Below are 27530 nucleotides of genomic sequence, written 5' to 3' on the forward strand. Positions count from 1 at the left end.
ACACACACACACACACACTGATTTCTTCAAATGCTGTTTTTTTCTTCTCAAATCTAGAAATGTGCTGTTTTATGTTTGGAATAACATTAAAGTATATATATTTGGACATTAAAGACATTTCTCACATACTTTTAGACCTTTTTTCGGACAGTTGCGATGGGTCAAGTTTTCCAGCGTAAATGTCTATAAAGGGTGTTTTCATCCTCTATAATCTGCAATTTCCACTTTTCATATCATATTTATAATATCTTGGGACATTGAAATGCATAAGCATGGACTTTGGGGATCTGGGATGGACAGTTCCTCTACACATCCTACCACGAGTCGACTAATTGAAAGTTGTTCTAAAGTAAAATAATCTCAAAGTATTTTGATAATCCTCATTTTACGTCAATTTTCATGATAAAATGTTATTTAAGGCAGTTTTTTCCGCCTCTAATATGGAGACTTTCTGCTCATCTTTGAACATTAAAGTCTACGTCAACGAAACGAACCCATTAGACGTCAACTTCACTGACTCTGAGAAACTGGGACTTACATTCCTTAATATTGACTGACATTTTTAAGAAAAATAACCCTTATTTCAGAGATGAATTGTTTATGGTCTCTCCTGTCAGAAAATAATGTAAAATAGCTCCATTTAAACGAACACCATGACACTCGAGTCTTTCTCATTTAAATGTATTAACATTTAATATGCAGGAATGAGACCTTCTGTGAATACATGGCACAATCATATTATATACATTCTTTAAGGAGACAGTGCACAGACTTGGTGGAGGTGGGGGGACGGGGGACGGGGGCGGTAGATACCTTAAAAGGACCCTTCAGTGAGTGACCAACACTTCTCTTCTTTTAAGTTAAAAATGCTTTTTTTTGTAAAGAAAAATGGCGGTTACCAAGAAAACAAAAAGTAATACTACTGTTGTGTCGTACATCCATTCCTATATACACACTTAGGGTTTAATCACACAAACCAGGGGGGGTTGGGGAGGGGGGGGGCGCGGTCTACCACAGTGCTAGGCTGGAGCCTGTTTTATTTTTTGAGTGTAAATATACATAATTCCCATGTAACACCACATGTGCAGCGCATCATTTTAAAGAAACTAAATTAGAGCTCTCGTTAGCTTATAATAAAGCTCATTGCACGTTTCCCTCCACAGACGTTTGTGTCTTCGTAGAAAGCTGCATGAGTGTGTCGATTAAAAGTGTGTGTGTGTGTGTGTTTAGTGTCCCGTCAGGTAGTCCTGCGTGGAGTCGGAGGCGAAGGAGTCTGCGTCCTCGTTGTCCGAGTCCTCGCTGCTGTCGTCGGCCGCCGGCTCTCCGGACAGCGCGATGCGGGCGTAGTCGTCGGTGTCGATGGATTTGCAGAAGTGGATGGCGTACTTCAGCTTCTCCTCCAGCACCTGTTTGCACGAGTACCTGGGCAGCTTCAGCAGGAAGAAGCAGGTGTAGGACTCGGGCAGGAAGTGGTCGGGCGGGTTGTATTTATCCAGCACCTGGGGGCAGAGACTCGATTAGGTCTGCAGGAAATGAAGCGGGTTCATTCTTGGTTTGATTTTATTCTCAAACTTCTGATTTTTTTCTCCAGATTTGGACTTTTTTGACCTTTCCGACTATTTCTTCAAAATTGATCACTTTTTTTCTAAATCTTGACTTTTTCAAATTTCTGACATCTTTTCAAAACTCTAACCTTCATCCCCAAATGTCCTGAAAATTCTGACTTTTTCAAAATCTTCATTGGTTTCCAAATATCCCAAAATATTCCTAAATTTGAAGTTTCTTTAATTTCCGATTTTTTTTCCAACATTCATTCATTTTTGGATTAAATTCTGACTTCTCATTATTCATTGTTAGCTGCTGCCTGAACAGCCTTGGGTTCGTTTGCATAATCAGTAATCAGTAATCAGGTTACTTTTAGATTGTGATACTCGCTTCCTGCTTCTGGGGAAAGGAGGCTACCCAAACATGGTGAATCTAATGCGTCACACTTCTGAGACGCCTCTTCCTACCTGCACCACGAAGTCCCGCCCCCTGAAGTCGGCGATGGTGCGCGGCAGGCGGGTTCGCCCCCAGACGAAGCGCAGGAAGAGCGAGCGCTCGGTGTTGGAGAACGACTCCATCACCTCCCAGAACCACTGGATGAGGGAGGAGGTGGGCTCCACCCCCTTATAGGTGGCCACTGATTTCAGCAGGTGCAGGGGGATGTCGGGGCTCCCACACACCTGGGGGGGGGGGGGGTAATGCATTAGCTTTGTGCAGTAGTTACTTTTAATAACAACTGTCTGCTACTTTTGAAACTCTGACCATGGTTTCCAGCTCGTATCCGGTGAAAAGCGACAGAAGGGGAACGGGAACGACTCGAGCCATTCCTTCACGAACCGCAGACACCTGCTCATCGAACTCATGGAGCCTGAAGCATCATGGGAGTTAAAGAACAGAGTTAAACACACGCTCTGATTGGAGGGTTTGTTTGTTACTCGTTCAGTGTGTTCCCTCACCGGTAGTTGATGGCCAGGCGGACGTACTCGGCTCGGTTCTCCAGGGTGATGTGGGAGAACTTGGAGCTGAGCTGGATGTCCTGCCCGCTGGCGTTGGGCACGGTGAACGGCAGCGTCATCGCCTCGAACTCCTCCGCCGTCGCCTCGTTGTCCCGGATGTACATCAGGCCGGGAATAAAATCCTTATCGACCTGGGGGGTTAAAAGCAGAACAAACGCTCATTTATTCATCGGTCTTTCAATCAGATATCTTTATTTATACCACGGAATTAGGTTTTGTAAAAGTTTAAAAGAAAACTAAAAATACAAGGAAGAAATAAAACTGACTAAAATATTAATAAAAAACATAAGAAATTAAAAGCAAAAGTAAAAACCCAATAAAATGTATAAAAACATGAATACATTTAGAATATGAACTTAATTCATCTCACTGTTATATATTTATTGCACAAAAATGCACAAAATATTTCTACAAACATAAAGAAGTACCAATGAAAATGAGCAATAAGAAAAGCAAGGCGGAGGAATTATTCTGAAGAGGAGGGATTAATGCGCTTGTTTAAAGGATAGGGTGGGTGACTGCTTTATGTGAGTGGGGAGGGCTCTCCAGAGGACGAATGCGCTCTAGTAAGAGATCAGATACAGTCCAAATATTCATAAATCCAGAACAAGTTAAGTAAAAATGTATCACATGTGTATATTACAAACGTGGTGTGTCAGTATTGATAACACCAGGGTGTAGAATAGGTGATTGCTTTAAACCTACAGTGTTTTAATAAGCACTCACTTCACCTGGAGCAGCATTCATCTTCTCTGCTTTCTTATTACGTGGCTGCACTCGTGCCCTCACGCTCGCATCACATTCGCCGTGAGCGTCACAACGGTCCATCCTGCTTTCACATCAACCTTTACAATATCTCCAGGGCGACTAACTCCAAACAAGAGCAGCTTTGTGCGGGAGGAGAGTTTTCCCTCCCGCTGCGTAGTATGACGGTTCAGGAGCTCATGATCACAGCGTGAGGGAAGGTCTCACGCTTCCCCTTTAAACAAAAGCCGACAGTGTGGCTCTTAAAACTGAAATGTGGAATTCTAGGAAGCAGGTACAGTGAGAGCAGGCTTGGGGAGTAATGAGGAAAGTGTCCCTTACAGTTCCATAAGAGAATCTGGTTACTGGTGCATTTCTAATAAGTGTGGATAACTAGCAGGATTACTGTGTGAGTAAAACCTGAAGAGAGTAGAAAGTGTTTGTTGTAAAGGATCAGATGTTACTCTCCTCTGTCAGCTGTTCTGTCCTGTAGGATTAAGGGTCAATCTGTAATCCTACTGCCTGAATCTGCTTTAAGAGGCTCTAACTCCTTCTTCATGTGGCCCTAATCATCTTCTCTAAAAAAAAAAATCACACTTTATGTCTCCCAATTCTTTTTCCTTTTGGTTTTTCTTTTCAAACTTCTGATTTTCTTTTGGAATTTCCAACTATTTCTTCAGAATTATCACTTTTTCCCTAAAAGATCTGACTTTTAGTCGAATGAATGGATCTTTTTCTAAACGCCGACTTTTAAAACTGTCTGCTAGTTTCTTTAAAAAATCCCTTTTTTCCTGAAAATTCAGATTTCTTTTCAATTTCAGATTTTTTCTTCTAAATTTCGACTTTAAAAATATCAGGTAATCTTGTTCAAAGTGTTTCCTGAAATCTTTGAAAATGTCCCACTATTTTTCTCATTATTCTGACTCCTTCTTCATGTGGTCATAATGACCTCTTTTAAAGATTCACAACTTTTTCTCCTTTTGATTTTCTTTTAAAACTTAAAATTTTGACTTTTTTCATAATGATCACTTTTTTCCTAAAAGATCTGACTTTTTTTTAAATGTCTGGAACTTTTTCTAAATAAATGTCCGCAAATTTAAATTTGCACTTTTCACAAAAAAAAAAATCGGACTTTTTTACAAATTTTCAAAAAGTCCCAATATTTTCTCTTTACTCTGACTCCTTCATGTGGCCCTAATCATCTTCTTTTAAACATCACACTTTATGTCTCCCAAGTTTGTTTCCTTTCAAACTTCAGATTTCTTTCTGATTATTTTATCAAAATTCTGATTTCTTTGATAAACTTCTGACTTCTCTTCGATGTTAGCTACTGCCTGAAGTGCCTTGGGTTCGTTTGCATTGCATACTCAGAGAAGGTTAAACCTCTTTACAGGTAACCAGCAGCTGTAACAGAATACTTTTTTAAAGTGACCCCCTCCCCCACCCTGCGCGGTACAGAACGTTTCTCACTGTAGAGGATTAGAGGTTAATCTGAGCAGGAATGTAAAGGAATGGGTTCTCGTTGCAGGTCATAATGCAGATCATGAGATCATACAGAGTTACATAATGTCTGACACGGAGAGGCACTCCTCCTGAGGCTGGAGAACTTCACACAAGCAGAGACTGGGAATTAAAATACTGTATAACACTGAGATGCTCATTACCAAACACTGCTGGTACTGATTGTTGAACTGCACCAACGTAATGCAGACTCCTATTTTCGAGCAGCTGTTTATTTGACGCCACTACATCAGAGTATCTGCTGGGCTGTGATTGTGTGGAGGTTGAATTCACGGGAACCCTCAGGAGGAGGAGATGTAGAAACACATAGGAGTAAGTAAGTGTTGGTAATGGGACCCCAAACCTCCCTACAAGTACAAAGACGGGATGGAAAATGCTAAAAAAACATCTTGCTGTAAAGCAATCAGAGGGAAGGTCTGACCTTTGGTAATTGTCTCAGTTGAGCGAACACAACGAAAGTTGAAGTTGAGCACAGAAGGAGTAGAATGACCCCCGTGTTACAGAAAACCTTTTCAGATGAGGGTTAGACAGAGGCGAGAGATCTTCACGTCTGCTCTTAGCTGGCTGGCTCTGTTGTGATTGGTCAACCGCTTAGAGATGTCCCGCCCCTCGGCCTATCATGACCACATGTTGGAGGGCTCGCCAATAGGAGCACTTCTCTTTCGTTTCTCACCGACGTTGAACGTGTACGTACCTCACTGAGGTCAGCGATGGTCAGGTTCATGCCGGCCAGCTGCTTCCAGACGGGCTCGGCCAGATTCAGACTGAGAGGGCTTCCTGTCCGGATAGCGATGCCCAGCAGCACTCCTGCAGACAGAACCAGAACCAGACTTTAGTTATGGGGCACATGGTGACAGTTGCTATAAAATAAAATAAATAAAAGTCTTTATAAAGAAATGAGTAGCTAAAGTCAAATGTACCAATAACAAATAATAACAATAATAAATAATAATAACAATAATAATAATAACAAATAATAATAATAACAAATAACAATAACAAATAATAATAATAATAACAATAATAATAATAATAACAATAATAATAATAATGATAATAATAATAATAACAATAACAATAATAACAAATAATAATAATAATAATAATAATAACAATAATAATAATAATAACAATAATAATAATAACAAATAATAATAATAATAATAATAATAATAACAATAATAACAATAATAATAATAATAACAATAATAATAATAACAAATAATAATAATAATAATAATAATAATAACAATAATAACAATAATAATAATAATAACAATAATAATAATAACAAATAATAATAACAATAATAATAATAACAAATAATAATAATAATAATAATAATAATAACAATAATAACAATAATAATAATAATAATAACAATAATAATAATAACAAATAATAATAATAACAATAATAATAATAATAATAACAATAATAATAATAACAAATAATAATAATAATAATAATAATAACAAATAATAATAATAATAATGATAATGTATATAAATACAAGGAAGTATTAAAAATGTGCAAAAAGATGAAATATATATAAATATTTTGAACAAACATAAGAATTCAAAGTTAAAATATAATGTTTATATAAACAGAGAATTTGAAGTTGCTCCACTTCAGTATAAGATAATATATATATTTATATAATCATAAGTGAGGAAAAAACAATAAAAGGTTAATTTAAACAAAAAAGACTATTTGAATATTTGAATAAATATAAAGTATAAAAGTTAAAGTATAAATGTGCAATAAAATATTTAAATGAATATAATGGATATACATTAAAAATTCCCAATAAAATATATAATTGAATAAAAATAAATAGTTAGAAGTTATAATGTGCAATAAAACCATACCAATAAAATAAAGATATTTCCATAAACATAAGAAGGTTAAGCTAAAATGTGCAACCAAATATGAAATGAAAATGTCCAAATAAATACAATATAAACCAATATGTTAAAATGTGTAAATTATAAATACAGGGGTGTTTTAGTATGGATAAATATCAACCTGGAAACCAGCTTACAGCTTTACCCGAACACAACAGCACTGAATCTGTGGAGTAACTGGAGCGTGCTCACAGCTCGGTCCAGGTGTTTTATCTCTGAAAAAGCACCTGAAGCTTTCGCACATTTTTGCATATTTTCAGTTTTTGTTTATCTGGGATTAGCACTGCCTGACGGGGAGATTAGCGGGACCGTACCCAGGAAGCGGAACATGCTCATGTGCAGCGCGGACTTGGCGGCCGGGTTGAGCAGGAAGCAGTCTCTGTTGGCGCCCGACTCGTCGCGGCCGTTGGGAGTGACGATGAGCAGCGGCGTCAGAGCGTTCTGCAGCTCCTCACACATCTCAGCGATCGACTCGCTGTAGCCCCCCCCACAGTCGTCCACAGACTCCCCTGAGAGAGACACAAGAGCATCAGAATCAGAAGTACTTAACCCGACCTGCAGCGGGGAGATTAGCAGGAAAGGTAAAGCTTTATTACATATTAAATAAAAAGGCAACCACACATCAATTCAAATAAAGTGTAAAATAGGTAGCAGTATTTTTAAAAGGTGGACAAATAAATGTGCAATAAGTCAAAATGAAATAAAAACATTTAAATAAATTAAAGTATAAATGCTCTTTTTCATTAAGTAAAATAAATATATTAATATGAACAACATCTCAAGTAAAAATGTCAAATTTAAGGAAAAAAAGCAGATTAGTATAAATATAAAATAACATTTTGGATAAAATATATTTTAAATATTCACATTAATATGAGAAGCCAGAGTAAAAAATGTGCGATCAAATATTCAATTATTAAAAAATTCTAAATGGGCCCAAAAAAAAGTATATATATATTTAAATGTAAGAAATTAATGCAACAACATGCACACTGTCCTACAACATACAACAGCAATACTGTCAAGAACTGTATGTTCCAGTCCTTGTTTACATGCTGCTGTGAGCAAACAACAACAGGTAAATAAGGTCTGACAACACCTACCCACAAACTTGACCTTCCACACCCGGTGGGGCAGCAGCAGGCTGTCCGGGCTGAAGGAACTCATCTTAGAACACATCTGACCAAACACTGACTTAGTGCCATCAGGACCGGCCAGACCTCCTTTACTGCGGGAACGCTTGACCTGCAGGGGGGAGGAGGAGGAGGGGGAGGAGGAAGAGGGGGAGGAAAAGAAGAAATAGGGGGAAGATGTGAAGAACAGGATGGGGAGGAGGACGAGAGAATGGAGGATAAAGGAGAATCAATAGAAAAAGAAGAGGTCGGAGAAGGAAAGATAGAGAGGAGAAACAGAAGGGGAGGAGAAGAAGAAGAAGGAGAAGAACAAGAAAAAGAAGGAGAAGGAGAAGAAGCAGAAGAAGGAGCAGAAGGAGAAGAAGAAGGAGAAGAAGGAGCAGGAGAAGAAGAAGGAGAAGGAGCAGCAGAAGGAGCAGGAGAAGAAGAAGAAGAAGAAGAAGAAGAAGAAGAAGAAGAAGAAGAAGAAGAAGAAGAAGAAGAAGAAGAAGAAGAAGAAGAAGAAGGAGAAGAAGAAGGAGAAGGAGAAGGAGAAGGAGGAGAACAAGAAGAAGCAGAAGAAGGGGCAGAAGGAGCAGGAGAAGGAGAAGAAGGAGAAGCAGAAGAAGAAGCAGAAGAAGGAGCAGAAGAAGGAGCAGGAGAAGGAGAAGGAGAAGGAGAAGAAGGAGAAGGAGAAGGAGAAGAAGGATAAGGAGAAATACAGCAAAAGAAGATGAACAGGAGGGGTAATAGGAGAATGACAAGAAAGTTAAGGAAGAAGAAGAGAAGTAAGAGGAAAAGAGGAAGAGGAGGAGAAGAAGAGAGGTCAGGGTTTAATTTGTTTCTGTTCTGTGTTTAATCACTTCCTGTTGTATATAAACAAAGCAGTGAAGAGCCTGAAGTCCTGGATGAGACAGCTCTCTGAGACATGGAAACAACCAAAGCTGCATTAGGGGAGGGCGGGGGGGGAGGGGGGGTCAGTGGGCCGAGAAGAGACTGTGTGTGGAGTAAAACTAAGTCCAGGAACTCCTGCAGACGCAGACACACACACACACACACAGCAGAAAATCCCCTTATGAAAGAATCACATGCAATGCCCGTCTGGAACACAGGGAGGGTGGGGCGCGGGGGAGGCTAAAGTGAGAGTGAGCAGGAGACTTGGAGAAGGATGAAAGTGTGTGTGTGTGTGTGTGTGTGTGTGTGTGTCTTTTCTCACCTGTATCCTGTTGAGCTCCACCACAGGCCCGTGCTGCCGGTCCCTCACCATCGTGGCCTGAACCACCTTCCTGAACGCTGCTTCCTGTTCAGAGGAAAAGAGGTTTCATCAGTCCCAAAAATCTGACCATTTACATGCACTAAAATCTGGGAACACACTTCAGGAAAGGACTTTATTTTAAAGTAAAAGATCAAACAATGCACAGGTGTGTTTTTGTGAAGCATAAAAGGACTTCACATTGACTGATCCCTGAAGCCCACCTTGCCCTGGGAGATGAGGATGCCCCTGAGGGTGTCGAAGCCCACCGAGGGTCCGTGTCCCGTCTGGCCAAGCCGCCCCTCCAGGTCGAACATAGGGATGCACGGGCAGAAGAGCTCAGAGATGTGATGCAGCAGCAGCAGCCGGTTCCTCAGCGCCATGATGGGGATCTCCTGCAGGTGGTTGTATTCCATGGGAACCTTCAACACACAGGAGAGGCATTTCAGAGTCGCTGATGCAAAGCTTTACTGCCACCTGCTGGACATGTGACGTAATGTGCATCTAATATCAGCTGTGGCCAAAAGAAACACACAAGTAAATACAAATAAACAATGAAAATATGATACATAATTTGAAGATCTGATCCCAGGTGATTATTTTTACTGAATTCTGACTTTCCGTATTTTTTTTGTGAAAAACTAATTCAGATTTTTTTTTCCTTTCCTTAAATTCTGAGGTTTAAATCAGAATTCTAATATATTGTTCTTTTTTTGTTTGGATGTTTTCCCCCTGGTAACCTCAGAACTCTAAGAGTCAGAATTTATATAATTTTAGAAAAAAATGGAATTTTTCTGAAACAGTTTTGTGATTTATTTTCTGATATTTTTTTCTCCAGATTTTTTGAAAATATTTCTTATTTTGGAATTTTTATTTCCAGAATTCAGAAAACCTTTTTCTTTCTGATTTGTTTTCTTTTCTGAAAATGTTTTTCAGTGGATTTTTTTTGGAAAATATTAGAATCCTGAATTTAAGAACAAAAAAAAAAAGGCATTAAATTTGGAAAGAGGGAAATCAACAAAGGAAGACAGACAGTAAGCACTTATGGTAAACAGGAGCAGCATAAGATCCCTTACATATTTTAACTCACCTTGTCAACGTGCTGCTATACCCTATTTGGGATAAATGAATCACATGTAATCCAACGTGTCACTGTATAAAGAATGAAGGCTGATTCCAGTACCTGTGCGGGCAGTTTCCCGGCATTGGTGGGCTTGCTGGTGGACCAGGCGAGTGTGTGCGCGGAGCCGCAGGCCACCCTGTTGATCTTCTTGCCCTGCAGCGCCGCCACCAGCCGTGGCCTCTGGATGGCGTTGGTGGTGCCGTCTCCAAGCTGGCCCTCGTCGTTATCGCCCCACGTGTACACTTCTCCTGAGCCAAACACAGAAACTACAATCTGAGAATCTGCGGTCCGACACGGCTTAGCTGCACCGTTAACAGACCAACTGTTAACAATACATTGAGGGTGACGTCTATTATATCTTCAGAAAGGAGGGCCGTGCATGAACCGTACCATCCTCTGTGCAGCAGACGCAGTGCAGCGACCCCGTGGCGATGGCGATGACCTTCTTCCCCTGCAGACCCTGAACCTGTCGGGGGCGTCGCACGTGGTCGTCAGAGCCGTGTCCGAGGCGGTGGTAGTCTCCTTTCCCCCTGAGAACGACATCACGCATGTGTTTTTAGGAATCTCTGTTCATCATCTTTTTATATTGATTCTAATGAACAATCTTGACCTGCTCTGAGCTCTATACATGTGTGTATATGTACGGTGTGTCAGGTGTCAGCCGTGGCTTTAGGTGATGGAGACAGAGATATAGACGCACCATGTGTACACGGCTCCAGACTTGGTGAGCGCGACGGAGAACTGAGAGCCACACTCCACCTTGACCACGCCGAGGCCGGTCAGAGAGTCGATCTGTGAAGTGAATACAGCGGCTGTGTGAGGATTTACAACACGCATCAGATCTATTGCATTAATCATTTCATCCCAGCACAATGTGGACGCATTCTGCCTCCAGGATCCTGATCTGATTGTGTCTCTGGGCTCTTTAGTAATCAGGTATTTAAATGTAGAAAGAAAGAAAATTAAAACACATTTTGATGCTTTTTACACGAACTCTGTTCCCTTCCTGTGTGAAATAACGAAGAAAAGAAGCCACTAGTATAAAGCCATGCCTCTGCCGACCTGTGTTGCCTCCTACAGTGTGAACTCTCTCACCTTCATGGGGATTTTGCAGCCGTCGCTTCCCCCGCGGCCCAGTTTGCCGTAGTCCCCGTCCCCCCAGGACCAGACCATGTCGTCGTCTGTGAGACACAGAGTCTGAGCGTCTCCGCTGCCACAGGCGACATCGATCACCCGGTGACCCTGCAGAGCGTCAACCTGCAGACACACACACACACACACAGTGTTAGGTAAGGTTAATTGAAGACTAGCAGGATTACAGTGTTTGTTGCAAAAGGATCAGACTGTATGGAGACTTTATGATCACTGACCAGTTTGGGTTTGAGCTGGTCCTCGCTGTCTCCGTGCCCCAGGCGTCCGTAGCGACCCTTACCCCAGGTGAAGAGCTCCCCGCTGGCCGTGATGCAGGCACTGTGAGCCCCCCCGGCTGCGATATCCACCACTTCCACCCCACGCAGGGACTCGATCACACGAGGGCGGTCACAGGGGCTGAAAACAGAGGGGAGTCGATGTTAATATTGCAGTTTCAACAAATGCCATTCAAGATGTTTTCTTTTAAAGATGACAGAGAGAAAAGATAAGGGGGTAGGGGCACTATTTTAGACCACAGAGAAGGAAATGTGTTGCTTTAATTAGTATTTTTAAGTCTTCTTAATTAAAAAAGGGGGTTCAGATAAAAAATCCTCCAAAAATGGTCAAAACTTGTATGAAAAATTCCATTTAAGAAATACTTATATAGTTTAATCACACTATCTTATGGATTTCCTTAATCATGTTTTTATTATATATTTAAAACTATTTCTACATTTATTTGAGACATAAATGAATAACTTTGAGTCTCGACCTTCTGTTCCCGTGGCCCAGCTTCCCGTCCTCCGCCTCTCCCCAGGAGTACACCTCCCCCTCGGAGGACAGCGCCAGGCAGTGCTTCCCTCCGGAGTTCACGGCCACCTTCCTGATGAAGACGTGCTGGATGGACTCCAGCAGGGTGGGGGTGGAGACGGACTCCGTGCCCCCGATACCCAACCTGCCCCCGGCTCCGTACCCTGTGGCGTACAGCTGAGGATGGAGAAGAAATGCATTAGTCTGACTGTCACGGTTTCCTTGAAGACAAGAGCCAAAACTACACACTAATACTCCATTATTGTTCAGAATATGACAATAAATTCAGCTGGAAATTCATTATTGGGACTTATTCAGCATTTTCTTATCAATATATTTGATTATAATTTCAGTTTTCGGAGCATGTTTGGGATTCTGCACGTTCAAGAAATGCACTTATGTTGTTTTTTTACTGCACTTTGCATCAAATTTCAGGCCAAAAATATGAGTCCTTATTATAGTTCAGGAGGAGAAACACAGCAACTATTAAAAATGAGGAAATATCTGAAATGTAAAAGGTTTTTTGAAATGCACAAATATCACAACTATCAATCTTTCGAAGAAGGTCGCTGAAGGAATAAAAATGAGGCTGTTTTTAACATCCAAACGAGTCAGAAATCAGGGAAATCTTGAAACAAAATCCCACTTTGACAGTTTGTTTACAAGAATATTGTTAAGTTTCATTAGCCATGTAAACAGCTTGATAGGAATATTGTGTCTGTGTCGGGTTAAGGGGACATGAAAGGAAGATTTAATGCATTTTAATTAGTTTAATGTTTAATTAATCTACAGATTATTCAATCAATTAAAGGGCTTTTGTGTTAAATGTCAGAAAATATTAAAAAATGCCTCCTTTGGTTTCTCAAAGACGGATCTGATGTCTTTAAATCTTAAACAATATTGACTTTAATGTGAGAATAGAGGAAAAGCAGAAAATCCCCAAACTGAGAAGCTGAAAACAGCATTTTCTGATATTTTTGATGGAAAGATTCCTCCAGCAAATAACCAATTACAGTTGGAAATCAATTAGTAACATTGTTGGAGCTTTAATACACCGTTAGTACTCTTGCTAAAATGTGTTACAGATAAAGAATGCACATTGAGCATAGAAACATGTTAATGACTGTGTTTCTGACCTTTCCATCTGCAGTGACGGCGAACAGCGTCTGCTCCCCCCCGATCAGCTGCACCGGCCTCAGTGTGGCGAGGGCTTCGGTGGGCGTGGGAACTTTGACCTTCGCCCCCTCGATGCCGCCCAGCTGGCCCCTGTGGTTGTGGCCCCAGCCGTAGATGGTGCCGCTGCCCCCGGCCGAGAGCGTCCAGTCGTCGGGTCGCCGGTTCATCCACTGAACCAGCTGCTCGTCGTGCTCGCGCTTGAACAAGTCGTGACTCTCGTGGAGGCTGTTCATGCTCTCGTGGTCGGCCATTAGCTCCCGGATTTTCTTTGTGACCTTCAAGGGCGAGGAGATATGGAGGGAAATAGATTAATGGAGGGTAGACAAACTACTATTATTTATATATATGTATTTATGTAGCTGTTAGCCTATTTATTGTTAGGTTATACTCCAGTCCTGACAGCTTGTTTCTACGTCTGAGGGTTAGCATGTAGTGCTTACATTGAGCTTATACTGCTAGTTATTTACTGCTAACAGATAACTTGTACTGCTACCAGATAGCTTGTACTGCTAACAGATAGCTTTTACTGCTAACAGATAGCTTACACTGCTACCAGATAGCTTGTACTGCTAACAGATCATTTTGTAGTATGCCCAGTAACAATATCATTTCTTTATCAAAAACAAAAAATACAATTTTGATGCGAAAGTGTGATGAAGACTCACCTCATCCAGGAAGGGTCTGGGCAGAGAGGTCCTCTTGTCCAGAGCCACGGCCACCCTGGAGGCGGTGCAGTACCGGCGGAACCAGGCCCACTTATGGGTCTCAGCGCAGCAGGGTAAGGTATCCAGCTCCAGGTCGCAGGCAAGAGCAACCAACACCTGAACAAATAACACAAAAACTCCTTTATGGTCCTTAAAAAATACACAGCTGTCCGTTAAACCTAATTGGTTTTGGTTAAAGTCTCCAGGAAAATGTAAAAGTACCAATAGGAAGATGAGAATGATATAATTAAGAGACACCAATAATGTCTTTAAGCTCTTAATATTCTTGGATGAAATAAAACAGGATATGTTGGAAGACACCAAAGTATAAGCAGGTCTGGATCGCACCATTGTGATGATTTTCACCGGACAATATGACTTTAAATTTCTCGTACTTTAACAGACTTCTCCAGTAAAGGTCCAGTAAATACCTTCCTATGTAACACCGCTTATTACTGATGGTGGTACAAGGTAATACTAATGAACGTACCTTGAAAAATGGACTGTGAAGCAGCTGTTTTCCTCCCCTGACGATGGGGTCCTCGTACTCGTACTGCCTCTGCAGAGCCTCTGGAAGCCCCTTCACTAAGGCGGCCAGTGCACTGCCTGTGAAGCTCTGAAAGGAGATAGATCATTAACATTTAATTCGTGAGCTTTGAGCTTCCATAGTACGGTATAGTATGAATATTTACAATGTTTATTAACAGTGTTATTACAGGCATGTAGCTTTGCACCAAAATAGATGATATGTTAGGATTTGCTTCAATGAAAACCCAATAAATATTTCACTAATTAAGAATCTCTTCTTCGTGGGATCTCACCATAGAGCGCGCCTCGCCCTCGCTGTCTCCCAGCAGCCGGTTGATGTTGATGGACTGACCGTACTCTGTGGTCAGAAGCTTCCTCAGTCTCTGCAGAGCCCACATCCTGTGTCCTGCAGCTGCACGAAAATTCAATTAAATGCATCATGAATTTGTAGAGTCTGTACCTGGAATCTGACTTGTCTTTTACCTTATTGTACCTTGGAAATATCCCTAAAAGGTCGAAGAAAAGTCATATATTTAAACCTTTTGGAGATGATTATGGCAACAATACTGTACCTAGTGCACTGAGCTGAGCGCAGGCAGCCAGGGAGGCGGCGAGGCGCGGCACGATGCTCCGATTGGAGGCGAAGTTCAGCCTGAAGTCCAGCAGACATGTGACCAGGTCCATGGAGGGGCAGGACAGGATGCAGCGGTCTGAGAGGAGGTCTTTGGGACCTGAAGGGACACGGAAAAGGCTCAATGTCACATGTTTCTCTAATGGAAACCCTGATATGGTCTGGGTTTAGTTGTGTAAAGCGTCTCACCAGCAGCAGGCATGATGGGATACACGGTGAATCGCCACCCCCAGCCGTTCACTGAGCCGTCGCTGGTGAATTTCCATTTGAGTTCATCCCCCGGGATCCTCAACTCGCTGGACCAGTCGGACCACTCCCGCCCTGAGACACACACACAGGTTTAATTAATCAACACACACACACACACACACACACACACACACACACACACACACACACACACACTGAATGGTTACTCAGGTTGACGGTCCTCCTCTCATTACCTGATCGCACGGAGACGATCCTGTTGGCTCCGTCCATGATGGTCAGCGGGTCGTGGCGTCGCTCGGTCGAACACTGTCGGTCGAACTCTATCCTCAGACCCTCGGCACCTGCAGGACAAAATAGGAGATACATCAAAGAGAAAAGACAATTAAAGACCTAAACTCTCATTGAAAGTCCCGTGTTTTGTACCTGGAATCTTCACGGTGCCGCTGGTGGAGGTGTCGTCGGTGTACGGGTGGCTGCTCTCCACCACGACGGGCTGCGAGGACAGACGGCCGCTCTGAGAGTCCGTCGCCACGTCCTCCAGCTCTGTGACACACAGCTCCAGCAGCATGTCCGCCACCTGCAACAACACAGAGACGCAGATTAACCCAACGTTACAACATCCGTTACCCTCCCAACCCTGCCGTCTTTACAAGGAATCACAAAGAGAAATCACCTGAGGGTAAGCGGTTCCCATGCCTGACAGCACTGCGGACAGCACCTCCTTCCCCTTCTCCCCGGAGCGGCAGGACACCGCCAGCTTCAGCAGGTCCACCATCACACGGGTATCATCGGGAACGAGCAGACTGGTGAACTCATCCAGGTACTGGGGCTCCGGACCCACCACTTTACTCTGGCTCTCCGAGTCCTGAGGAGGAGCAAACAATACACAGAGTGAGGAACATGATGTTGACATATTTTTGTAGTCTGACCCTGAAGGCAGCATCTCCCTGGTTCCCTCCACAAAAAGCCAGTGGGATTTCTCTGTGAGTTTGTATTTTTGCATGGACACAGATGGGCTTAATGCTTGATAAAAAAACTCACAAAGCTGCAAGATTCTTTTCTTTCAAAAATAAAAGTCACAAATGTGAAAGAAAGAAAAAGGATTTCAAAATAAAAGTCAGAAATCTGCAAGAAAAGAAAAAGGGATTTCAAAATAGAGGTCACATCTGCAAATTCAAAAAGGAGTATTATACATAATGCTATGATACAGAGTGGGGAACACGTGGTTGACGTATGTTTGTAGTCTGACCCTGAAGGCAACATCTCCCTGCTTCCCTCTACAAAAAGCCAATGGGATTTCTCCGTGTGAGTTTGTATTATTGCAGAAGATATAATACAAAAACACAGACGAGGGAAAAAGAAGTGCTAAACTGCCGATGCATTTCTGGGTTTTATGACTCATTCCTGCACCACTTGCTGAGTGAGACAGGCTCACCTCTTTGGTCTTAGTCATGGTTTCAGCGATGATGCTGGCGGCTCCGGGGTCATCAGTGACGGGGATGAAGGGACGAGAAGAAGCTCCGGAGGCAGACGGAGTTATAGCTGATGAGGGGGTGACGGCATCTTCTGAGGAGGTAGCCTACATACACACACACACACACATTAGCGCCATGTTCACACAATAAGCTAGACCCACTAGGGTGCCAAATCTAGCATGGTAACACCCTTTATTATTACTAATGTCTCCCTGAATACACCTTGACCCTCACCTCTCCCTTCTTGTCTTGCCAGGGGTTGGGGCTGAGCCTCTCCTCGGCTTCAGGAAGGACCGGAGGCCCCTCTTCATCGCTGACACTGGAGGAGGATGAGGAGTCTGAGTGGGGAATGGGGGAGCTGGCGGGGACCTCTGCAGGCAGGATCATGCTGGCTGGCATCAGAGCTCCAACCACTGCGTCACTGAGGAATGAACAACACTTCCTGTTAGCGGTAACACACACCCTCCCGTGCCTTGTATCTGCTGAGCTACTCCGTGTTTATTCAGACTTCTTAGTGTGCATGTCACGTGTCATTTTGGCTTTTATTCTAAGGCTTTAGGAGGCCCTTAGCTAGTCATTAACCCAGCTGTGTCACATGGTGCATTCAGGCCCAGCAGGACAGGATGCATTTTCGACTCACCGAGCATACATGATCTGCAGCGCTGACAGGACGTGGGACAGAGCCTGCTGCTTGGCCAGGTTTCCGTCCAGACTGAGCAGGATCTTGGCCAGCGATGGCCGGTTGGGCTTCACGCTGCTCTGCCCGCTCAGCTTGTTGTTCACTGCTGCCGAGTCACTGTCGGACTGGACGCCTGTGAGAACAAACACAAACACGATGACACACACACACACAGCTCCTGCAAATATTAGACAGTCAGAGCTGCAGTCCCATCTGTGCCACCTCGTAAGTAAACTCCAAAACAAACCCCACAATTAAGAGTGGAAAAGTACCTAAGTACGACGCTCCGAGCGAGTCCCGGGCGGTCTGGAAGAGGACGGGCTCGTGCACGGAGGGCGTGGTCACGTCCACGGTGGTCCAGGCCACGCTGTGGGAGGAGCCACAGGCCACTCGGGTGATCTTCTGCCCCTCCAGACCCTGCACCAGGGTGGGCTTCCTGTTCACCGTGGTGGTGCCGTTCCCCTGCTGCCCGTGGTCGTTATCGCCCCACGCATACACCTGATGGAGAGGCACGAGACAGAGTGGAAGCATGCATGTCTTCACACTTTGATAATGGATAATTGTGAAGGAACCTTGAAAGAAAAGCTGCAAAGGAAAGAGTGAAGGAATCGCTCGAAGCACTCCATCTTAACAACCTCTTTAAATGGTCAAATATTGAGTAGCTGCCTCTCATGATAGGACGTGATTAAACTCCTTCTGATGGATGGTAGTATATAAAGTGAAACCAGCCGTGAGACAGCAAAGGTCGGAGGAGTGATAAATAAAGTCGCTCTACAGGAGGAGAAACCACACATCTGGCTCAGAGCCACGGCAGTAACTGAGCCGAGGGTCTGGTTTTTAAACGCTGTGAAGGTCAGTACACACCTGTCCAGTTTCTGTAACAGCCAGACAGTGCAGCGCTCCCACCGCCACGTGGACAATCTTTTTCCCTCGCAGCCCCTCCACCATCTGAGGCTTTCGCACGTGGACATCGGTGCCGTGGCCCAGGCGGAAGTAGTCCCCTTTGCCCCTGTCAGGACACACAGAGAGTCAACACTCATTGGAAAGGGAAAAGATGTTTCAGAAGCATCCTGAAATAATTACTGCAAAAAAATCCTCCTTCTCACCAGGTCCACACCACTCCAGACTTGGTGAGCGCCAGAGAGAACTGAGCCCCACACTCGATCTGACAGACCGCCTGCCCGTTCAGCCTCTCGATGTTCTGAGGGATGTTGCAGCCTTCACTGCCTCCACGACCCAGCTTCCCAAAGTCCCCGTCCCCCCAGGAGAACACCAAGCCTGGCAGGAAATAAAATACACGTCACTAAATAGAAACTGTAAGACTTCTCAGGAGTAATAAGGGTAATTCTGGAGACTTTATAATGAAACTGTATAATCTGAAGGATATCTTTCAGTGCATTAACAGGAATACCTTCATCAGTGAGGGCCAGAGTTTGAGCGTCTCTACTCCCACAAGCCACCTGGATAACTCGGTGTCCCAGAAGCACTTTCACCTAAAGGACACAGAAAAAGAGGAGTAAATCTCAGAGAATATCCGATTTAAATTTTAGAAATTTTACTTTTTTTTTTGCTGATTTGTGACTTTTTTTAACAAGTCACAAATCTGAGAAAGCGCTCAATAGAAAAATATAGTCATACCAGTTTGGGCCTGAGCTGCGTGGTGTTGTCTCCGTGTCCGAGGCGGCCGTACTCCCCGAGTCCCCAGCTGTACAGCTCCCCGCTGGAGGTGATGGCGGCGCTGTGGGAGCTGCCACAGGCGATGTCCCGGATGCGCTTCGTCTTCAGAGCCTCGATCAACCGGGGCTTGTCACAGTTCCTACAGGAAAATTGCCAAAAAAACGTCATTTTTAGAACCAGTTTATTCCCTAAGTTTCCCCACAAGATAAAGGAGTGTTTCCCAGTACTAGTGCAGGTTAACGTACATCCTGCTGAAGTGTCCCAGTTTGCCGTCGTCGCCCTCTCCCCACGAGAACACCTTCCCGTCCACGGTCAGCGCCATGGCGTGCCGTCCCCCAGAATGCACTGCGACTTTCTTCACCACGTAGTTACTGAGCGCGGTGATCTGCCGGGGGATGGGGATGGTGCCGCTGGAGAGACCCAGGCCCAGCCGGCCGTTTGTTGCCTCTCCACAGGCGTAGATCTTCCCCTCCACCGTCACTGCAGCACAGACACAACGGGTACACACAACTCAATATTTACTGATCTAGTTCGGCTAAAAACATGAGGACAAATAAACCCATCTGCAGCACACGTGTGTTTGGCACATCATTCCTAATCAATCAATCAATCAATCAATCAATCAATCAATCAAGGAAACGACGATACAATGTCTGAATAACGGGAGCGTCTCTCTGACCGTGTCTCTCAATATTCTCAACTCAAGAAAAAAGATAACCAACTATAGTTTGATCATTAATTAGTCCTTAAAGTCATTTTCCATTTCATAAATGCCAGGATTAGTGTCTCCAGCTTCTCAAATGTGCTGCTTCTCTCTGTTTTATATCATATTTAAGTTAATTTCTTTAGGTTTTGGACTGAAAACACAAGACATTTAAATAGGTTTTAATATTTTAGATGATTTTGACAATTTTCAGACCAAATGCTTAAACTATGAATGGAGAAAATATTGAACAGATTAATTGAACATTAAATTAATAGGTGAAAATAGTGCATTGTTTTTTTTAATTGGATTTTAATTATTTAAAATAATGTTTACTATACATGGATTTGATTTGTTAATAAAATAAACATAATAATAATAATAAATAATTATATTATTTTTTATCGTAAATTAATTTCACTATAAATTAAATGCTGTGCAAAAACAACTCTATAGACTCAACACTCACCTGCAAAGAGGCTTTTGGAACCACCGGCCACTTGGACCACATTGAGAGCAGAGAGAGTTTCAGAGAAGGACGGCACCTTGATCTGTGGAGGACACAAAAACGACGTTTTTTTAGGAGCTTCTCCCACAGGATACATGTGCACTAAAACCCTGCAGCACTTCAATTAGGGTGAGCTCTGCACCTTGGAGCCTTTGAGTCCCCCCAGCTGGTCCTTGTCGTTCAGACCCCAGACGAACACTTTGGTCCTGATGGTGGCTGCTGACTCCAGACCGGAGGACTTCTTACGAGCAAGACTGGAGGAAGAAACCACACACACTCAGTGAGGATGAATTAACTGCAGCTGTAATGTAATGCCTGCTTAATATAAACGAGGAACTCTTCTACCGCCACACATCTCACCTCCCAGTGGCAGTTTTTTCGTCGTCCTCCTCTTCGTTGTCGGACGCGAGGAAGGGGACGGTGGCCAGGTCTTCGTCCTCCGCCCTGATGCGTCCCACGATGCCGAGGCTGTGGATCTTACAGTCGATCCCCGAGCTGCGGCACTGCTTGATGGCGACCTCGATGTACCTGTGATACTGTTGGGAAGGACGTCATTTTAGTTATAACAACAACCATTGTTGACTAAGTGATTTAAGCTAATAGAAAATCACCACAAATTAAAACCAACTGACCTCAGTGCAGTCGCTCAGGAGCAGGACGGTGGTGTCTGTGGGATTGATGTTAATCGTCTTCAGCTCAATTAGGTTGTTCAAAGAGCTTCCACCTGATATTTCAGAAGAAAACACATTACTTTTGCTGACAAAAAATGCAGACATTTCCAAACATGTGTCTAAACCAAGGTGGGAGTGTGTGTCAACTCGCCTGACACCACCACCAGTGAGGGCATGTAGCTGCTGTCTGCTGGATCTACCACCATCTTCAGCCGATGCACCAAAACATCTGGAAACAGCTCGATACGGATCCAGTGCTGCAGAGGCAAGCATAAGAAAATCCTGTCAGGAAAGTGCATTACGCTCTAATAAAGATCATATCTAACAGCAAGCTGACGAAGAGGCATGTTTTCGAAATAAAAGCCCCCTAGAGTAACTTTTCTCTTACAGGAAGTGCAGAAAGAGACATGTTTTCAAAATAAAAGCTACAGCAAGTAATTGTATCCTTACAAAGCTCAGGAAGAGGCATGTTTTTGAGAATAAAAGCCCTAGAAAGTAAGTCTATCCTAAAGGGTAGCTCAGAATTAGTGTTATATTTCAAAAATAAAAGCACCAGAAACATACACTTACTTAAAAGAAGCCCAGGAAGAGGCATGTTTTCAAAATAAAAGCTACAGCAAGTAATTGTATCCTTACAAAGCTCAGGAAGAGGCATGTCTTTAAGAATAAAGGCCCTAGAAAGTAAATCTGTCCTGAAGGTTAGCTCAGAATTAGCGTTATATTTCAAAATAAAAGCCCTAGAAACTCACTAGCTTACAAGAAGCTCAGGAGGAGGCATGTTTTTCAAAATAAAAGCCCCATAGAAATACTGTATACTTAAAAGAAGGCAACTCTTGTTTTTCAAAATAAATCCCCAGAAAGTCACTAGATACTTACAGGAAGCTTTGGTATTCGCTTGAACTTCAAATTAAAAGCCCCAAAAAGCAACAATAAGGCTACTGCTATCAAAACCTACTGAACGCTGGTATTAAAAAGCATGGGATCACACAGTCAAGATTTCTAAGCATTTAATGTCTTGCCTTTCCCTGCGAGCCGGAGGACTGCCAGCACTGGTCGCTGGAGTCGATGAGGCGAGAGGCCTGGTTCACGGAGGACGAGACGTTCAGGCTCTTCACAGCCCGCGACCAATCGTCGATCAGCATCCCGCGCTGGCTGTTGTGATGCTTCTTCAGCTGCTTCCCTGAGCGGCCGCAGAAACCCGGAGACTGGCCTGATGGTGGAGGAAACACAGCTTAGAAAAAACAGTACAAACAGGAAGTACTGCCTCCTCTCATCTACCCAGTGATGCTCCTGCAGCGACTGACCCGGCTCGTTGATTCTGCCAAAGGAATGCCTGGTGTTGTGTTTGCGGGTCTTGAAGCAGTTTTCACAGAAGTCAAAGTCGTCACAGTTCCTGCATTTGAACCGGGGGCCGTTTATAGGGAACATCTGGCAGCCGTCACACCTGCAGACAACACAAGCATTTCAAATGGTGCTGGTCTGGGCTATATGGGACCAGAATGTATCATAATGACACGTTTATAGCAAGTTGAAAGGTAGCCTACATCGGCAACCTATGGAATAAGAATGCAACTTTGAATCTATTTCTTATACGTTTTTTCTGCAGTCAGTCGGTCCGGCTGAGTTTGAAACAGGTCTTTAAACCATCCTACATTTTTGAGATGACTAGTTAATTTGGCAGAGGAAGGATGATAGAAGTCCATACCTGACTCCAGGGTGAACACTGGGCACCAGCTCCATCTCAGCCAGCAGGCCGGTCCAGTGGGACTGCTGAGGGAAGTCCACGATCACATCCTTCCCATTGGCACTGAACGCTGAAACACACCATCACACTCTGTTAGCGGTGGATTCTGTCTCTTTCATTTTGCATGTACAGATAACCTGCTTACCTTTCACAACCCCCACGCTCCTGTGAGTGACGGAGCCCCACTTGTACTTCGGTGTGGTGACGGTGGGCTTCACCCTCACTTTGTCACCTATCTTTATATGGGAGGGAGAACTTTGTGGTGGGAATCCTGAAATCAAAGCAAAAAATGACCCGAAACATGTCAGAGGGTGAAGAGGAAAGACGCTGAAAACAAGTCGCCTGGCTTTGTGTGTGAGCTTTAAAATTCTATCTTTTAAAAATGTGATTCAATAACTTGAATTTACCTTCAAGTTAGCTCGTGGAAAAGGCATGTTTTTCAAAATAAAAGCAACATAGAGTAACTGTATCCTTACAGGGAGCTGAGTATGAGGCATGCTTTTCAAAATAAAAGCACCATAAAGTAACTGTATCCCTACGGAAAGCACAGAAAGACACATGTTTACGTAATAAAAGCCCTAAAAGTAACTTATACTCTATAAGAAGCTCAGGAACAGGCATGCTTTTCAAAATAAAAGCCCCATAGAGTAACTGTATCCTTAAAGGAATCTCTAGGTGAGGCTTGTTTTTCAAAATAAAAGCCCCGTAGAGTTACTGTATCATTACAGGAAACTCCAGGTGAGGCTTAGTTTTCAAAATAAAAGCCCCATAGAGTTACTGTATCATTACAGGAAACTCCAGGTGAGGCTTAGTTTTCAAAATAAAAGCCCCATAGAGTTACTGTATCATTACAGGAAACTCCAGGTGAGGCTTGTTTTTCAAAATAAAAGCCCCATAGAGTTACTGTATCATTACAGGAAACTCCAGGTGAGGCTTGGTTTTCAAAATAAAAGCCCTGTAGAGTTACTGTATCCTTAAAGGAAACTCCAGGTGAGGCTTGTTTTCAAAATAAAAGCCTTAAAAAGCAAAATTGGCTAATTTTAACACCAGGACCATATTTGAAATGCATTGTCTCTGAGAAAAGCTCTATGACATCAGGTTAAAATGTTCTCACCCAGCAGCTCGATGTGGATGTATCTGACCCAGTACGTTCCTCCCTTCTGTTGCCAGTCACACTGCACGTTCAAATCATGAAGCCCATCTCTGTCCAGCTTTATCACTTTCCCCACGTCTCCATCGTACACTTCCTCGTACGTTCTGCAGCACTTCACCATCATCCCCACCTGCAGAGGAGGAGAGGAGGAGCCGTCAGACTCTCTCTTTCATTTATTCATTAGCAAATGTTCGAATGAGCCGCCACTCTTACCTGAATATTCTCTCTCACGTACACGGCGTAATCATCGTTGCTTTGGAAATCTGATCTCTTCTTGAACGTCTGGCTTTCAGTCACCACTGCACCTGGAGGCTGGAGTTACACACAGGGAACTTTACTTATTGGTATATTTAATCATTCATTTGACCTTATTTACAATCGTTTCTACATGTCAAACAAGACATGCAAATTAAAATCGCTAAAACAAATAAGGTATGAAAAATAAAACAAAAATATTGTTTTAAAAAAGTGTTTAAATATACAACAAATAAAAAAAACTATAAACATAAAGTATTTAAAAATATTGAATATAAAAAAAGAAATCAAATACAAATAAATATATTATTTAAGTATTTTAAAAAATACAACAAATTGAAAAAACAAAATAAAGAAAAATACATTGAAATATTAATAAAGTGAGTAGAAAAAAGTATTAAATATAATATCATGATGAAGGATTTAACTCCATTACTGATGGTGGTACGGCGGAATTAAAGGAAAAACAAGTACCACAGTGAAGGTGGGCTCGGGCTCCTCTAGCTCTTCCAGAACCTCCTCGTCAGAGAACTCGTCCGACACGGTGTCAGCGTCCGACTGCTCCGACTGGGGGACCTCAGGGTGGTCCAGCAGCCAGCCCACCAACGACTCCACACCTGAGGACAACACGTTATTACTCTCCACTATCTACTATGTCTGCCGTCATATTTTCATCACTCTTAAAACCAATGTGGTGATGTAAGTGGAATTTATGGTGTTTAAATGCAGTTACAATTTTGTTTTTGAGGACTTAACGAAATGAAATGTTACCTGGGACACCCGAGGCACTTCCTGTGGTCCCGACAGAGACTTTAAGGCATACTCGATGTTTTTTCGTGCAAAGCCCATCTCCATGAGCTGGAGGACAATGGGTAAGGGAGGCACGGGGGAAGTCTTCTGCTTCTTCTGTTTGGGGGGCCGGACGTGCTGCACGGTGACCGGCGTGGTCGCCTCGCTGGAGCTGCTCTCCTCAAACAGGGGGGAGGAGGGGTGAGCCGACTCCACCGCCAGGTACTGACACACCGCCAGAGCTGCAGCCTGCAGAGACACAGAGGGAAAGCTGAGGTTAAATACAGAGGGTGAGAAAGGGTAGGTGAGCCCTTCGGCATTTCCTGGACTTATGCATGAATTGGTCATATCAATTACAGACCAACACAATGTGCTTAAGCTTTAAAAAGGTCTTTGTTTCATTGGTTCGAAAACACCAGACTAATGTAGACGCTTAGCAAAAGTTAGAGGTCTTGTATTAAAGCGGAGGTAATCTGACTGAGGCCCTTTGACTCACCTCCATCTCTTGCCTGTCAAAGATGGCTTTGATGGGGGAGGGCTGAGTGGCAGCCGACAGCAGCTGCTGCAGGAGGATCATGGGAGGCAGGGGCCCCTCAGGGGACAAGTCCCCCGCATCAGGGGACGACACCACGGGGTCCTCTGAAGGCAGAAAGAAACAGAGGTATTGTAAAAAATAAACTCAAATGTGGTCACAGAAAAACGTTCAAAGGTTGCAAGCAGATTTCTTAATCAGACAGGAGCAGCTGTTGGGTTCCCCTACTGGAAGCCATGATGTTGGACTGAAGCAGCAGAAAAGTTATGAATGTTATTTAACTTTCTTAGACAAAATAATAACAACAAAAGGAACGGCTATCATATGTTTAAGTGATACTTCGATAACGGGTTTTAAATGATATTCCTTGCGGTGATTTGTTCTAATACTTTGGATGGAGATAACCAGCTCCTCTTAAACTAAACTGAAGCTCAAAGTTGTGTCAAAAACAAATAAAAATAGTACTTCAATCAAGGCACCATAAGAACAGATAACCACAAGGAAGTACGTATCTTTAATGAATAATATATTTTTCTAAAAGAGTAAAAGTGATATGAAGCATTTCTGTCCTTGTTGTGACTGAGCTGTCTTCCTGTTAGGCCGAATAATAACTCCTCCTAACATATTTTGCAAGTTTAATACACAATTCCCATTTACTGTTTCTTAGTAAAGACAGGGAATCTACAACACCTAAGGTACTCTGACCTACAAATGCACACAGCATTTCCACAGAGCTAAACCGGATCAGTTTTCCATAAAGACTGTTCCCCTCACCGCTCGGGTTGGGTCCGATGTCCAGCACGGCGGGCTGGGAGAGGATCTGTCGGAGTTTGTCCTGATGAGAGAGCAGCGCCCGGCCAGCCTTCAGGATGTAGAGCCTCAGCTGCTGGCAGCGCAGCAGGTGGATGTCCACCTGGTCGGCTGAAACACAGGAAGTCTGATTAAATACCCCTTGGACACCAAATCAAAGCAGGAACAAACTGTCATGCATTTTGCCGAGGTACAAGCCTGGATGTTCCTATTATTCCTTCCTTTATTATTTTATACGATATTAATGAGTCTCGTGTGGGATCCACTGTACCTGTGAGGCCGCGGCTCATCGACTTCTTCATGCGTTGTTTCTCCAGTTTGCTTCCTGCCAGGCTGACCAGCTGAGCCCAGACTGCCAACATGGGCTCAGTGAAGGGCAGGTTCTGCACACTGAAGGAAACCGCAGGCAGCTGAGGAAAACAACATCAAATAAATCAGTTTATTATTGGTCTACTTAACTGAAAGTATAAGCAGAGCATGAAGTGACTTCCATACCGGTTTGAGATGGCTGAGCAGGCACACCCTGCAGGTCCTCATCTCGTAAAACTGAACAGTGATGCGTCCTTTTGGCGTGATGCGAGTGACCGTTCCCTCTCCGTACTCCTCATGGACCACCTGTCCGCCGAGCCGGAGGCGCCCGTCGATCCCTCCGATCACCGCCATCACCGCCATCAGACAGCCGACACGAGGACCGTCAGACTCAGGGAAGAACTCCTCCAGGAAACACTGGAACAGAGGATAGGTTTCACATCACATGACTTCCCGTCACCACTGCTAAGCTAAAGGCGGCTGTAGCTGTCGCTGAAAAGGTGTGCCAATTTATTTGTTGCATTAATATTTTTGTATATTATTGTCATGCAATGTTTTTGGTTTAAGGTAGTTTTATGTTCTTATTCTTTCTCTATTTCATATATAATTAGGTTAAATGTGAATTAATAATTTGATGCGTAATAATGACGTAATGACGTGCACAGGAAGTCTTGTGATAAACGTAATAAGTAGTTGGGAAGACGTGCTTTCAGTCTTTTGGACCTGCGCTGCTCAAGGAGCGACATGTGTGCAACAGTGTGTCCGTAAAGCCTTAGCAGCTCCTGATTTTCCGGTCAGAAGGCGCACACGGTATG

At 43.4% G+C, this 27530-nt stretch overlaps 1 protein-coding gene across 1 annotated transcript in view; it reads right to left on the reverse strand.

The window, feature by feature from the left end:
• Nucleotides 1-674: 674 nt before the first annotated feature.
• The window catches only part of herc2 (HECT and RLD domain containing E3 ubiquitin protein ligase 2), a 68387-nt gene continuing 41531 nt past the window's right edge, over nucleotides 675-27530 (reverse strand). Inside the window, 51 exon segments of the mRNA XM_063890989.1 lie at nucleotides 675-1499; nucleotides 2013-2225; nucleotides 2308-2413; nucleotides 2502-2692; nucleotides 5521-5633; nucleotides 7048-7242; nucleotides 7837-7978; nucleotides 9062-9145; nucleotides 9322-9519; nucleotides 10281-10468; nucleotides 10611-10750; nucleotides 10921-11012; nucleotides 11316-11477; nucleotides 11591-11768; nucleotides 12124-12338; nucleotides 13298-13612; nucleotides 14003-14158; nucleotides 14532-14657; nucleotides 14863-14981; nucleotides 15142-15300; nucleotides 15390-15521; nucleotides 15644-15751; nucleotides 15834-15987; nucleotides 16084-16275; nucleotides 16846-16989; nucleotides 17120-17306; nucleotides 17526-17697; nucleotides 17837-18062; nucleotides 18429-18573; nucleotides 18671-18842; nucleotides 18976-19057; nucleotides 19203-19380; nucleotides 19487-19721; nucleotides 20414-20495; nucleotides 20595-20706; nucleotides 20813-20988; nucleotides 21085-21176; nucleotides 21275-21380; nucleotides 22143-22333; nucleotides 22428-22567; nucleotides 22829-22937; nucleotides 23013-23138; nucleotides 23982-24150; nucleotides 24234-24332; nucleotides 24750-24892; nucleotides 25047-25079; nucleotides 25082-25313; nucleotides 25561-25703; nucleotides 26371-26517; nucleotides 26678-26816; nucleotides 26902-27132. Coding sequence (XP_063747059.1) covers nucleotides 1227-1499; nucleotides 2013-2225; nucleotides 2308-2413; nucleotides 2502-2692; nucleotides 5521-5633; nucleotides 7048-7242; nucleotides 7837-7978; nucleotides 9062-9145; nucleotides 9322-9519; nucleotides 10281-10468; nucleotides 10611-10750; nucleotides 10921-11012; nucleotides 11316-11477; nucleotides 11591-11768; nucleotides 12124-12338; nucleotides 13298-13612; nucleotides 14003-14158; nucleotides 14532-14657; nucleotides 14863-14981; nucleotides 15142-15300; nucleotides 15390-15521; nucleotides 15644-15751; nucleotides 15834-15987; nucleotides 16084-16275; nucleotides 16846-16989; nucleotides 17120-17306; nucleotides 17526-17697; nucleotides 17837-18062; nucleotides 18429-18573; nucleotides 18671-18842; nucleotides 18976-19057; nucleotides 19203-19380; nucleotides 19487-19721; nucleotides 20414-20495; nucleotides 20595-20706; nucleotides 20813-20988; nucleotides 21085-21176; nucleotides 21275-21380; nucleotides 22143-22333; nucleotides 22428-22567; nucleotides 22829-22937; nucleotides 23013-23138; nucleotides 23982-24150; nucleotides 24234-24332; nucleotides 24750-24892; nucleotides 25047-25079; nucleotides 25082-25313; nucleotides 25561-25703; nucleotides 26371-26517; nucleotides 26678-26816; nucleotides 26902-27132 — 7962 coding nt within the window. The 3' untranslated portion in view covers nucleotides 675-1226.

Source organism: Eleginops maclovinus, chromosome 9 (assembly GCF_036324505.1).
Source record: "Eleginops maclovinus isolate JMC-PN-2008 ecotype Puerto Natales chromosome 9, JC_Emac_rtc_rv5, whole genome shotgun sequence".
Classification (NCBI taxonomy): Eukaryota; Metazoa; Chordata; class Actinopteri; order Perciformes; family Eleginopidae; genus Eleginops; species Eleginops maclovinus.